General features: G+C 39.1%; 1 protein-coding gene across 4 annotated transcripts in view; it reads left to right on the top strand.

Annotated features, from left to right (window-relative positions):
• Nucleotides 1-15672, top strand: part of ACBD6 (acyl-CoA binding domain containing 6) — a 205514-nt gene that overhangs the window by 146845 nt on the left and 42997 nt on the right. For all 4 annotated transcript variants that reach the window (XM_070768533.1, XM_070768535.1, XM_070768532.1 and 1 more), the window contains exon 7: nucleotides 15587-15617. In XM_070768533.1, the coding sequence (XP_070624634.1) occupies nucleotides 15587-15617 (31 nt within the window). The remainder of the gene's footprint in view (nucleotides 1-15586; nucleotides 15618-15672) is intronic.

The following is a 15672-nucleotide window of genomic DNA, read 5'->3' as shown; positions in this document are numbered from 1 at the left end:
TATCCTTTTCTGCATTGTCAGTTTTCCCTCTCTTCTGTATAGTTTCCAGCAGATATAAATATACTGCTATCTGTTTACCCCACTTAACTGCCCAACTCCTGCCCCATTTCATTCTTCTCCAGAGTTCCGTGAAAGAGTTGTTTATACTCTAATTTCTCCTCCCGTGTTATTTCTTGAAGCCACTTGAATTGGGTGTTTACTTCTATCATTCTTTCTGTTTTTCATTTCAGTTCTGCTACATCCAGTGACCACTCTTTGGTCCCTACCGTTCTTGACCTATCAGCAGCATTTGAATAACTTTTTCGTTAAATGCTTTATTCTCTTGTGTTCCAGGGCAGTGATTTTGGTTACTCCCTTACTGACCTTGGTAAGGTCCCTTTTGCTCAATTTTTTTCAGTAGCTGTTTCTCTGTCCCTTTTGCTTGCTCCTTTTCCTGTCCTCAGGCTTCCCTGGTGGCTCAGTGGTAAAGAACCCGTCTGCCAATGCAGGAGACACAGATTTGATCTCTGGGTCAGGAAGATCCCCTGGAGAAGGAAATGGCAACAAACTCCAGGAAAAATCCCATGGACAGAGGAGCCTGGTGGGCTACAGTCCATGAAGTTGCAAGATTCATACACTAGTGATGAAACGATTTCCTACCCTCTTTGTCTTGAAATGCCCCAGAGCTCAATTGTCTGATCTCTCTTCTCTATACCCATTCCTTTGGTGATCTCATCCAGTCTCTGGGCTTTATATATCTGCCCTTCAGATCTCAAGTTTATATCTCCAGTTAAAAATAGTTTCAAGGGATTGGATCTGATAGAATGCCTGAAGAACTAGAGATAGAAGTTTATAACACTGTATAGGAGGCAATGACCAAAACCAGCCCCAAGAAAAAGAAATACAAGGCAAAATGGTTGTCTGAGGAGGCCTTACAAATAGCTGAGAAAAGAAGAGAAGCAAAAGGCAAAGGAGAAAAGAAAACAAATACCTATCTAAATGCAGAGTTCCAAAGAATAGCAAGGAGAGATAAGAAAGCCTTCTCAAATGAACAATGCAAAGAAATAGAGGAAAACAATATAAAGGGAAGAACTAGAAATCTCTTCAAGAAAATTAGATACCAAGGGAACACTTCATGTAAAGATGGGCACAATAGAGGACAGAAATGGTATGGACCTAACAGAAGCAGAAGATACTAAGAAGAGGTGGCAAGAATACACAGAAGAACTGTATAAAAAAGGTCTTAATGACCTGAATAACCATGGTGGTGTTCACTCACTTAGAGCCAGACATCCTGGAATGTGAAATCAAGTGGGCCTTAGGAAGCATTACTACAAACAAAGCTAGTGAGGGTGATGAAATTCCAGCTGAGCTATTTCAAATCCTAAAAGATGATGCTGTTAAAGTAATGCACTCAGTTTGCCAGCAAATTTGGGAAACTGAGCAGTGGCCACAGGACTGGAAAAGGTCAGTTTTCATTCCAATCCCAAAGAAAGGCAATGCCAAAGAATGTCCGAACTACTGTACAGTTGCACTCATTTTACATGCTAGCAAAGCAATGCTCAAAATCCTTAAAGCTAGGCTTTAACAGTATGTGAACTGAGAACTTCCAGATGTACAAGCTGGATTTAGAAAAGGCAGAGGAACCAGAGATCAAATTGCCAACATCCCCTGGATCATAAAAAAACAAGGGAATTAAAAAAAATCTACTTCTGCTTCATTGACTATGCTAAAGCCTTTGCCTGTGTGGATCACAAAAAACTGTAGAAAATTCTTCAAGAGATGGGAATCCCAGGCCACCTGACCTGCCTCCTGAGAAATCAGTATACAGGTCAAGAAACAACAGAACCAGACATGGAACAACAGACTGGTTCAAAATTGTGAAAGGAGTATGTCACCCTGCTTATTTAACTTACATGCAGAGTACATCATGCAAAATGCCAGGCTGAATAAATCACAAGCTGGAATCAAGACTGCCAGGAGAAATATCAGTAACCTCAGATAAGCAGATGACACCACCCTAATGGCAGAAAGCAAAGAGGAACTAAAGAGCCTTTTGATGAGGGTCAAAGAGGAGAGTGAATAAGCTGGCTTAAAACAACGTTCAAAAAACTAAGATCATGGCATCTGGTCCCATCGCTTTTCATAGCAAATACATGGGGAAAAAATGGAAACAGTGACAGACTATTTTCTTGGGCTCCAAAATCACTGAGGATGGTGACTGCAGCCATGAAATTAAAAGACGCTTACTACTTGGAAGAAAAGCTATGACAAATCTAAACAGCATATTGAAAAGCAGAGCTATCACTGCTGACAAAGGTCCGTTCTAGTCAAAACTTTAGTTTTTCCAGTGGTCACAGACGGATGTGAGAGGTAGAGCATAAAGAAGGCCGAGTGCCGAAGAACTGATGCTTTCAAGCTGAGGTCCTGGAAAAGTCTCTTGAGAGTCCCTTGGACATCAAGGAGATCAAACCAGTCAATCCTAAAGGAAATCAGTCCTGAATATTCATTGGAAGGACTGAGGCTGAGGCTCAGTCTCCGGCTGGATGGCTGGACAAGCTGTCACATGAATTACTACAGAACTCTAGGCTGACACTGCCTTGATGGCAGCTTCTGAATGGTTTCTGTCTGAAATCCTCCTGAATAAACAGATGCCAGGTGTATTCAGTGATAGTCTTATGAGTCTCAATGATTAGATGAGCTGAAGAAGACCACCTTGTGGGCATAGTACATACATTATTGATCCTTTAGTTCCAGCTGCTCACTTATTCTGGGCCTACTTTACTCCAATCCCTCTTGCCAGCAATTTTAGTAACATGTCAATGCAATCATCTTATCTTCAGTTCCCAAAGCAAACTTGTTCTTGAGAACATCTGTATAGAGAACACCTGTGAATCTACTTGGCTGCCTTAAAAGGGATGAATAATCAGTGGTGGTTTAGTCGCTAAGTCATGTCCGACTTGTGCAACCCACCACACGAAATAGGGAAACATGATTAAGAAAATAACTGAAAGGAAAACAATCAAAGGCAGCACTCATAGCTCAGCTGGTAAAGAATCTGCCTGCAATGCAGGAGACCTGGGTTCCATCTCTGGGTCTGGAAGATCCCTTGGAGAAGGAAATGGCAACCCACTCCAGTATTCTTGCCTGGGGAATTCCATGGACAGAGGAGCCTGGTGGGCTACAGTCCATGGGGTCACAGGGTCAGACATCACTGAGTGACTAACACTGATGTAAAACAAATGATTTTTTGTTCATGTATATGCCCAGACATTTACTTGATGCAAGACACTAAGGGACATCATTAGTTTATGATAACTGAATCATCAGGAAAAGATTAAATAATCTCCCATGTTCTCCATCTTGAGTGATAAGGGGAAGTAAGATACCTTAGAAAGTTTATAAGGGCGGTTTTCAGTGTTTGCATATTCAAAGAGTAATGTGCCAATTATTTTTAAAATGTGCTGACAGGTTTGTCGCTCTCTAAAAGGTACTTGGTTGTTATTTAGTTGCTCAGTTGTGTCCCACTCTTTGCGACGCCATGGACTGTAGCCCACCAGGCTCCTCTAGCCATGGGATTTTCCTAACAGGTGCAATTAATAGTTAAATGAGATGTTACTATACCTACCTTTTTTCCCCAAGAAAGAAAGGAGTGTGCCTATAACCAACAGAAGACTTAATTCACATATCAGAAAAATTCTTAGAAAAATAATTTAAAAATATGTTTGCCAACACCTAACATGTGGTAAATTGTCAGATTAGTTTAATCATATTCTGTAATGGAGTCACAGATCTCACAGGTTAGGAGAGGCAAAACATTCCAAGCTTAGAAATAATATTGAATATTATTTCAATATTTCAATAATATTGAAAATTACCCAAAATTATATTAGTAACTCATAATTTTTATCACTACTTCTAATTCCTCACAACCAATTTTCTTGAGTGCTTCCCTTATCCTCTATTCACTTGAAATAGTAAAACAGAATTTTTATTTCAGATGTCAGATTACTGGATAAGAACGGAATCTCTCATTACCCACAAGGGAAAATGCATCCCCTCTATGCAGCTCTCTTATTACTCTCTTAATGCTTCATGCTGTGTACAGTATCTTTAGAACTAACACTGGTAGAAATGGTAGATCAAATCTGAATTACAGTATCAGTATCACTATGGTCACAAAAAAATCCAGGGACAGGAGAATTTTCTGCTCACACAGAACATCTTGGAAGCATGTTATTTCCATGACTTAAATATCATATGCTATTAAAGTAATGCTCAAAATTCTCCAAGCCAGGCTTCAACATTATGTGAACCATGAACTTCCAGATGTTCAAGCTGCATTTAGAAAAAGCAGAGGAACCAGAGATCAAATTGCCAACATCCACTGGCTCATTGAAAAAGCAAGAGATTTCAGAAGAACATCTACTTCTGCTTTATTGACTATGCCAAAGCCTTTGACTGTGTGGATCACAATAAACTGTGGAAAATTCTGAAAGAGATGGGAATACCAGACCACCTGACCTGCCTCTTGAGAAAGCTATATGCAGGTCAGGAAGCAACAGTTAGAACTAGACATGGAACAACAGACTGGTTCCAAACAGGAAAAGGAGTACATCAAGGCTGTATATTGTCACCCAGCTTATTTAACTTCTATGCGGAGTACATCATGAGAAACGCTGGGCTGGAAGAAGCACAAGGGGGAATCGAGATTGCGGGGAGAAATATCAATAACCTCAGATATGCAGATGACACCACTCTTAAGCGAAGAGCTAAAGAGCCTCTTGATGAAAGTAAAAGAAGAGAGTGAAAAAGTTGGCTTAAAGCTCAACATTCAGAAAACTAAGATCATGGCATCTGGTCCCATCACTTCAAGGGAAATAAATGGGAAAACAATGGAAACAGTGACAGACTTCATTTTGGGGGGCTCCAAAAACTGCAGATGGTGACTGCAGCCATGAAATCAAAAGACCCTTGCTCCTTGGAAGGAAAGTCATGACCAACCTAAACAGCATATTAAAAAGCAGAGACATTACTCTGCCAACAAAGGCCCATCTAGTCAAGGCTGTGGTTTTTCCGGTGGTCTTGTATAGATGTGAACATTGGACTATGAAGAAAGCTGAATGCCGAAGAATTGATGCTTTTGAACTGTGGTGTTGGAGAAGACTCTTGAGAGTCCCTTGGACTGCAAGGAGATCCAACCAGTCCATCCTAAAGGAAATCAACCCTGAATATTCATTGGAAGGACTAATGCTAAAGCTGAAACTCCAATACTTTGGCCACCTGATGTGAAGAATGGACTCACTAGAAAAGACCCTGATGCTGGGAAAGATTGAGGGCAGAAGGAGAAGGGGACGACAGAGGATGAGATGGTTGGATGGCATCACCGACTCAATGGATATGGGTTTGGATAGGCTCCGAGATTTGGTGATGGACACGCAGGCCTAGCATGCTGCAGTACATGGGGTCTCAGTCAGACACGACTGATTGACTGAACTGACTGAAACGTGTGTGAGTGTGTGTGTGTGTAGGTAGACAGACAGGTAGATAGATCTGGACTTGGAAATGGGGCTTTTGATTCAGTTTGATAAAATGCATTTAGCAGTAGAAAAAAATCAGCACCTGGCTACAGAATTTTATGTGCAAAAAATAGCAATATTATCAATGACTTAATGTTAATATTTTCATCAATACTTCATTTGGTAAATTTTTAAAAAAATATTTCTAATTAATATTGTTTAAATGGCCATACTACCCAAAGCAGTCTACAGATTTAATGAGATCCCTACTCCCAGGTGGCACAGTGGTAAAGAATCTGCCTGCTGATGCAGGAAATGCAAGAGATGCAGGTTTGACCCCTGGGTTGGAAAGAGCCCCTTGAGTAGAAAGTGGCAGCCCACACCAATGTTCCTGCCTGAAAAATTCTGTGGACAGAGGATGCTGGCAGGCTACAGTCCATGGGGTCTCAAAGACTTGGACATGACTGAGTACCAAAGTAACCATGACATTTTTCACAGAACTAAAACAAATAATCCTAAAATTCATCTGGAACCATGAAAGACCCAGCATTGCCAAAGCAATCCTGAAGAAAAAGAACAAAGCAGGAGGCATAACCCTCCAAAACTTCAGCCAACACCACAAAGCTAGAGTAATCAAAGCAGCCTGGTTATTGACACAAACACAGACCTGGATCAATGGAACAGAAAAGACAGCCCAGAATTAAACCCACACACCTACAGTCAGTTGATCTTCAACAAAGGAGGCGAGAGTATACAATGGGGCAAAGTCTCATCAGCAAGTGGTATTGGGAAAGCTGGACAGTGTATGTAAATTAATGAGGTTAGATCATACTCTCACACCATACACAAAAATAAACTCAAAATGGCTTAAAGACTTAAACATAAGACATGACACCATAAAATGTCTTTAAGAGATCATAGGCAAAACATTTTGATATAAATTGTATCAATGTTTTCTTAGGTCAGTCCCCAAGGCAACAGTAGAGATGGAAATGGCAACCCACTCCAGTATTCTTGCCTGGAGAATCCTGTGGACAGAGGAGCCTGGTGGACTGCTGTCCATAGGGTCGCACAGAGTCAGACATGACTGAAGCAACTTTGCATGCATGCATGCATTGGAGAAGGAAATGGCCACCCAGTCCAGTATTCTTGCCTGGAGAATCCCAGGGACAGAGGAGCCTGGTGGGCTGTCTATCTGTGGGGTCGCACAGAGTTGGACACGACTGAAGCGACTTAGCAGCAGCAAGGCAATAGAAATAAAAATAAACAAATAGGACCTAATCAAACCTACAAACTAGCATAGAAAAGGAAGTCATAAAACAAAAAGACAGCATACAGAATGGGAGGAAATATTTGCAAATGATGTGACCAACAAGGGTTTCATTTCCAAAATATACAAACAACTCCTACAACTCAACAAAAAACAAACAATCCAATTGAAAAATAGGCCGAAGACCTTAACAGACATTTCTCCAAAGAATAAATACAAATAGCCAACAGGTACATGAAAATATTGCTAATTATTGGAGAAATGCAAATCAGTACTACAAAGAAGTACCACCTCACACCATTCAGAATGGCCATCATTAAGAAATCTACAAATAACAAATGCTGGAGAGGGTGTCGAGAAAAAAGGAACTCTCTTACCGTTGATGGGAGTGTAGGTTGGTGCGGTCACTGTGGAAAACAGTATAGAGGTTCCTCAGAAAACTAAAAACAGAATTACCATATGATCCAGCAATCCTATTCCTGGGCATATTTCTAGACAAAACTATAATTCAGGACAATACATGCACCCCTATATTCATAGCAGAACTATTCACGATAGCCAAGACATAGAACAACTTAAATGTCCATCGACAGAGGAATGGATAAAGAAGATGTGGTACATACGTACAATGGAATATTACTCAGCCATAAAAAACAAAATAATGCCATCTGCAGCAACATGGACGCGACTAAAGATTATCATGCTAAGTGAAATCAGTCAGAAAGAGAAAGAAACACTGTATGATATCACTTAAATGTGGAATCTAAAATGTGACACAGACAGACCTATCTGTGAAGCAGAAACAGACTCACAGACATAGAGAAAAGACTTGTGGCTGCCGATGGGAAGGCAAGGGATGGACTCAGAGTTTGAGGTAAGCAGGTGCACACTATTACATTTAGAACGGATAAACAACAGGTCTTACTGTACAGCACAGGGAGCTATATCCAGTCTCCTGGGATCAACCATAATGGAAAAGAATATAAAAAAAGATTGCATATGTATATAAAACTGAATCACTTTGGTGTGCAGCAGAAATTAACACAACATTGTAAATCAGCTACACTTCAATAAATAAATAAATACAATTTTAAATAAACACATACTTCTTACATTTGACAGGGTGCCCCATCTCAGGAGAGAAGAAAATCTAGCCCTTAAAGGAAATAATTATTAATAAAATGAAAATAATGATCAAAAATTATAAAGAAAGAATCAGTGTAGAAATACATGTGGGGAAAGAAAGAAATCTGTATAAATTCAAGAGAGACCAACTCGTCCTCTGCATACAGGAGGAAAAAGCATCTGGAAGTAAAACTGAAAAAGTAATTTTTCACTGAGTTAACTGTGAACTGAGTTCATGATTGTTTGGGCCCCAGAATAATTACATTTGGCATTTATGCTCCACAATGTAGGAAATATGGTAGAGCTTACCAAAAAGTAAAGTTGTTCTCCAAAGGCCAAAACAAACACAGCTAAGAAACAAATTAGTAAGCCTTGAGTTTTTAATAATCCCAAAGCTTTAAAAAGAAAGTGGTAAGTTTAAACCAACACCTGACTGTCCTGAAAGCAAGGATCTGACAGTCCCAGTATCTATAAGGTAGAAATCTCTCAAAAAACAGCAGCCACCATCAGGGAAAAGTAGACATTAAAAATCTACCCTCCAACAAAGAGCTGACATGAATTTTTCTTAGCCTGCACTCCAAGCCCAGGAGGGGAGGTGGGATGAGAAATAGGTTTGCCCTTTTTAAATTTACACTAAGTAGGTGTTCAAAAATCTCCAAGCTAAGAACCCAATGTAGGGATCTCAGACTGATACTATTTCCATGGTGTCTGTCAGAAACAAAAGCAAAATCATTCTAGAGGGACAGAATCTCCATTCAGGGAACAAAGCACAGAATTTTTCACAGATAAAACCCCACTTAAAATGAATTCACAGTCCCAAATTATAAAGCACACAGGTAGTAATCAGCAGTACACGAATCTCAGGCAGCACAAGTATCACATGCACCACCACCTGCCCCCTCTCCCTGAGCTCAAATAAAAGAAATACAGGGACTATACGTCTGCTTAAAATGCTCAAATATATCAAAGATGGATATTAAAACAAGAGAGAAGAGCAGAACACTATAAGGTTGGAGAACAGATTTCAAGCAGAGTGAAGTGCATTTACAGATGTGAATGTGCAGATAGGTATTCTTACTGGGAATCGGAGGTCACAAAATTGCAAGGAAGATGACCAAGGCTTGAGTCATAAATAACCTTGTGTTCTGTATTACTCAGGACTCCGTTTGCACGTGACAAGATCACTTTTGCCTAGAGAGTATTTTGTTGTTGGCTCACCTAACCAAGAAGGACAAGGACAGGGTTGGAATAATAAGAATTAGAGACTCTCATTCTTTCTGGATCTCTCACTGCTACTCTTTTCTTTGTGAATACTTCATTCTCACCTCCCACACACCTGTTTTCTCCAAAAAGTGGAGAACAATGCCACTTGTAGTTTTTGATCCACATCTTTTACTTTTTACTTTCTTTTTAAAAAAATTGTGCTAAGATATACATGACACGATTGCTGGGAGAAATATCAATAACCTCAGATATGCAGATGACCCCACCCTTATGGCAGAAAGTGAAGAACTAAAGAGCCTCCTGATGAACATAAAAGAAGAGAGTGAAAAAGTTGGCTTAAAGCTCAACATTCAGAAAACTAATATCATGGCATCCAGTCCCATCACTTCATGGCAAATAGATAGGGAAACAATGGAAACAGTGACAGACTTTATTTGGGGGGGCTTCAAAATCACTGCAGATGGTGATTGCAGCCATGAAATTAAAAGACGCTTACTCCTTAGAAGGAAAGTTATGACCAACCTACACAGCACATTCAAAAGCAGAGACATTACTTTGCCAACAAAGGTCTGTCTAGTCAAGGCTATGGTTTTCCCAGTAGTCATGTATGGATGTGAGAGCTGGACTATAAAGAAAGCTGAGCACCGAAGAATTGATGCTTTTGAACTGTGGTGTTGGAGAAGACTTTTGAGAGTCCCTTGGACTGCAAGGAGATCCAACCAGTCCGTCCTAAAGGAGATCAGTCCTGGGTGTTCATTGGAAGGACTGATGTTGAAGCTGAAACTCCAATCCTTTGGCCACCTGATGGTGGCCAGCTGACTCACTTGAAAAGACCCTGATGCTGGGAAAGATCGAGGGCAGGAGGAGAAGGGGACGACAGAGGGTGAGATGGTTGGATGGCATCACCGACGCGATGGACATAAGTTTGAGTGAACTCCAGGAGTTGGTGATGGACAGGGAGGCCTGGCGTGCTGTGGTTCATGGGGTCGCAAAGAGTTAGACACGACTAAGCGACTTCACTTTGACTTTTCACTTTCATGCATTGGAGAAGGAAATGGCAACCCACTCCAGTGTTCTTGCCTGGAGAATCCCAGGGACGGGGGAGCCTGGTGGGCTGCCGTCTGTGGGGTTGCACAGAGTCGGACACGACTGAAGCGACTTAGCAGCAGCAGCAGCAGTGGTATTAAGAACATGCATGTTGTTGTGCAGCTGTCACTACTATCCATCTGCAGAATGTTTTCATCATCCCGTACTGAAACTGTACCCACGGGACAATAATTCCTCCTTCCTCTCTCTCTGCAGCCCCTGGTAACCACTGTTTTATTTCTGTCTCTCTGAATTTGACTACTCTTAAATAGTTCATACACTGGAATAATACAATATTTATCTTTTTGTATCTGTTTTTATTCATACACCACTTTCTTTTGACCAGGAAGAAAAAGGCTTTCTCTGTACACATGCTTCTATCTCCTTGCTCTATTTTGAAAATCTTTTTTAAATATAACTTTATTTATTTTAATTGGAGGCTAATTACTTCACAATATTGTATTGGTTTTGCCATACATTGACATGAATCCTATTTTGAAAATCCTAAGAGAAGACTCTAAGTGGTTTGGCTTGAGTGACATGCTTGCTTCTAGACCAGGAGGATGATGGGTGCTATGATGTGCTCAGCTCAGGAGGTTGCATGACCACACTAGAATCTTCCCCAGTTCTCTGTGTGTACATACCTTCTCAAAGAGCCCTTCCTTGTTCTTTTGATCTAAAATAGCATCTCACATCATGTAGACACTGTATTTTGCTTTTTGGAGCACTTATTGCTGTCTATTACAGAAAAGATTTATTTGCTTATTACTTCCTCTACCACTAGAATGTAAGAGTTATAACATGATGGACCTTCTCTCTCTTGCTCACCTCTGTGCTCCCAGTACCTGGAACACTGCCTGGACCATAGTAGGAGCTCAATAAACATTTTAAATTAATTCATTAGTTGGAGATTGAGGTGGAGATATAGATTTAGTACTCATTGATAAAAGTGATTAAAAGAAATAAATTATGCTTCTACCTCTCGTGAAGATAAGCAATTACAAATTGAATGAAATTGAACTCTGCATATATATTTATATGAACACAGTAATTAAACAAGGAACTTATGCACAAATAGCAAGAAAGTTACACTTTCTAAAAATGGGTAATTGTAGAAAATATAACCTTGCATGATGGATGCATAGGTTAGAGTCCTGAGGTTGCAATAGATTAAACCCTTTCTGAAATTATTTTCTGTTGCCAAGCATTTAAACTATAAATGTGAATGTATAAACCCATCAGGTGTGTGTGCACATAAATGTGAATATATAAACCCATCAGGTGTGTGTACACATACACAAACACACACACATACATTTTTACTGGTTAACTTTGGAAACTAGCAAAGCAGATACAAGTTTAAAGCCATAGTGGGCAATGCAGTTCTTTCAAAATTGCCCTTGACTGTAGCCAGGTAAATCCAGATACTCAGGAACACAACTTCACACTGTCATTGCCACCCCTCATTATCATCTCTTGGATCTTGTTTACTGTGGCTGCCTCAGCTCTCTTCCCCTACCTGTCATTAATCTCAAGGGCAGGGCAAGGCAAAGAGGAATGAGGAGCAAAGTAGGGACTGAATTGAAAAATACAAGAAACAAGTAGGCAAAAATAATCTCTTGTTTTTCTGACTTCTTGGTGCTGCTGTCCATCTTTTACTACCCTTAGAGTTTATTATTATCCTTATGACATATAATGAGCATCCCAAACGTAAGCAGTGCTGCACCTCAGCTGAATCTACCCTAGTCACAAGGTTCCTCAAAATTACATCTTTCATATCTCCTCCAACCTATCTACCCACATGTTACCGCCAAATCCAATGAGAATTCCAATTCCTGGTAAGAAAACAGTTTAATCAAACTACATTGCCTCAAAGTTGTCTTCTACCCATCGGCTGTTATCCCTGCTGAACTTCTCTAGGTGTTAAAGAATTACTTTTTTCTAACCACCTATCTGAACCAGAAAATAAGCTCTCTGTGGCAGCTTTTTGCCTTTCTTCTTAGGAGATTAAATAGAACCATACCCAAAACCTTCTGGGAACCAACCCCCATATTCAGTCTTTAGGAAATGGGAAAGGTAGATATGGTTTGTCTAAGAGTAGTTGATTTAAATCATAATACCACTCTGTCTCATTTACAATAATGGTTAATCATTTATTCTTAATTACCAGGGGCTCAAGAATGGCCATGCACATACTAAATGCATATCAAATTAATCTAAATTCTACTTTTCACCTATCCATCATCCTGATTATGTGTTGCTCATGTAACGTGATCATCTGCCTTCAGCTTAAGAAATAGCATTGCTCAGATGGAAAGATATACCATGTTCTTGGATTGGAAGAATCAATGTAGTCAAAATGATTATACTACTCAAGGCAATGTACAGATTCAATGCAATCTGTTTCAAATTATCAATGGCATTTTCACAAAATTTTTAGAACAAAAAATTTTTAATTTGCATGGAAACATAAAAGGCCCTGAAAAGCCAAAGCAATTCTGAGAAAGGAAAATGGAACTGGAGAAATAAGGCTCCCTGACTTTATACTACAAAGCTACAGTCATCAAAACAGTATAATATTGGCACAAAAACAGAAATGCAGATCAATGGAACAGGATACAAAGTTCAGAAGTAAACCCACACACCTATGGTCAGTCTATGACAGGAGGCAAGACTATACAATGGCAAAAACACAGTCTCTTCAATAAATGATGCTGGGGAAACTGGAAAGCTGCATGTAAAACAATTAAATTAGAATATTCGCTAACACCATACACAAAAATAAACTCAAATGGATTAAAGACCTAAATATAAGACTGGATGCTATAAAACTCTTAGAAGAAAACATAGGAAGAACGTTCTTTGGCATAAATCACAGCAATACCTTTATAGGTCCACCTCCCAGAGTAATGAAAATAAAAAGTAAAAATAAACAAATGGGACCTAATTAAACTCAAAAGCTTCTGCACAGTAAAGGAAACCATAAAGAAAACAAAAAGACGACCCACAGGATGGGAGAAAATATTTGCAAATGAAGCAGCTTACAAGGGATTAATCTCCAAAATATATAAGCAGTTCATGCAACTCAATATCAAAAACAAAACCAAAAACAACCAATCAAAAAATGGGCAAATGATCTAAATAGACATTTCTCTAAGAAAGACATATGGATGGCCAAAAACACATGAAGAAATACTGAACATTGCTAATTATTAGGGAAAAGCAAAACTAAAGATGTATCACCTCAAACAGGTCAGAATATGTGTGTGCTCAGTTATGTCCAATTCTGTGACTCTATGGATTGTAACCCACCAGGCTCGTCTATTCATAGGATTCTCCAGGTAGGAATACTGGAGTGAGTTGCTTTTTCCTCCTCCAAGGGATCTTCCTGACCAGGGATTGAACCTGTGTCTCCTGCGTCTCCTGAATTGGCAGGCTGATTCTTTACCACTGAGCCACCTGGGAAGCCCACCAGTCAGAATGGCCATCATCAAAAAATCTGCAAATAATAAATCCTGGAGAGGATGCAGAGGAAAAGAGAACATTCCTACACTGTTGGTGAGAATGTAAATTGATACAAGTACTATTTGGAGAACAGAGCTTCCTAGGTGGCCCTGGTGGTAAAGAGTCTGCCTGCCAATGCAGGAAACACAAGACACATGGGTTCAATCCGTGGGTCAAGAAGATCCTTGGAGTAGGAAGTGGTGGACAGAGAAGCCTGGCAGGCTACAACCATGGTGCCCCTAAGTCAGACGCAACTGAGCACACAATATAGAGAAGAGCATGGAGGTTCCTTTCAATACTAAAAAGGGAGCAACCATATGATCTAGCAATTCCACTCCCGGCCATATATCCAGAGAAAACCACAATTCAAAAAGATACATGCACCTCAATGTTCATTGCAGCACTACTCACAATAGCCAAGACATGGAAGCAAATTAAATGTCTATTGACAGAGGAATGGATAAAGAAGATGTGGTATATGTGTACAGTGGAATATTACTGAGACATAAAAAGGAATGAAATAATGCCATTTGCAGCAGCGTGGATGGACCTAGGCATTATCATACTGAATGAAGTCACAGAGACAAACATCATATGATATCACTTATACGTAGAACCTAGAAAACTTATACAAATGAATCATACTGAATGAAGTCACACAGACAAACATCATATGATATCACTTATACGTAGAACCTAGAAAACTTATACAAATGAATCATACTGAATGAAGTCACACAGACAAACATCATATGATATCACTTATACGTAGAACCTAGAAAACTTATACAAATGAATCATACTGAATGAAGTCACACAGACAAACATCATATGATATCACTTATACGTAGAACCTAGAAAACTTATACAAATGAATCATACTGAATGAAGTCACACAGACAAACATCATATGATATCACTTATACGTAGAATCTAGAAAACTTATACAAATGAATTTATTTATAAAACAGAACAGACTCAGACTTTGAAAACAAACTTAATGGTTACCAAAGAGGAGAGGAGGAGGGATCAATTAGGAGTTTGGGGATTAACATATACATCCTACTATATATAATAAAACAGATAACCAACAATATGTACAGAAAACTGCTCAATGTTCTATAATAACCTATGGGAAAAGAATCTGAAAAATAGATATATGTATAACAGAATCACTTTGCTATACAGCTGAAACTAACATTGTAAATCAACTACTCCAATGTAAAATAAAAATTGAATTCAAAAGAAATAGCATCGTGAAAAAGTACTCATCAATAATTAGTTTATATAGTTAAAATATTTTGATTTTAAAGAAATAAAAATTAAGCTGAACAGTTGGATTTTCCTGAGTATATGTGGGAATTTTTACCTTAACTTGTAGAGATTTTGTGTGCCTTGAAATCACATTTCTGTATAATATTTGATATGCTTAGAAAACTTTGTGTTACAAGCCTGGAATCTGAACCTTTGAAAATGGGTTACAAAGCTACTAATTCTTACTATAAATCATAGACTTCTTAGATAGATTTTGGGAATGTACTTAAAAAAAAACATTATAATACTGGCCATGATAAATGGCCATTTTTCTGCCACTAATTGGGTAATCAAACTGTCACATTTTAAAGGATTCCCTTTGGTTTAATATCTGCAGATCTAGTCATCCTGTCACTCTGTGGCTGCTGCAGTGCACAAGTTACCATTCAACCTTCTCCGTTTCTCCAAGATGGAGAGTTTGGTCAGAGGTTACTGTGAGGCTTAAAGAACTGGCTTCTTTTCCTGTAGCTGGTAAACCTGTGGAACTTTGGTATATCAAATATTTGCTATAGCTTATATATTTTCATACTTTTGCAATAACTTAGATTCTTTGTTTCTTTTATAGGACAATGAAGGTCAAACAGCTCTACATTATGGTAAGATGTTTTTAAATTATTACTAATTATATTTGACTTTATTTGCTTTTCTCAG

The sequence above is a fragment of the Bos indicus genome, chromosome 16 (assembly GCF_029378745.1).
Source record: "Bos indicus isolate NIAB-ARS_2022 breed Sahiwal x Tharparkar chromosome 16, NIAB-ARS_B.indTharparkar_mat_pri_1.0, whole genome shotgun sequence".
Lineage (NCBI taxonomy): Eukaryota > Metazoa > Chordata > Mammalia > Artiodactyla > Bovidae > Bos > Bos indicus.
Note: the sequence above shows the minus strand (reverse complement) of the source record. Positions and strands in the feature narration are given on the sequence as shown.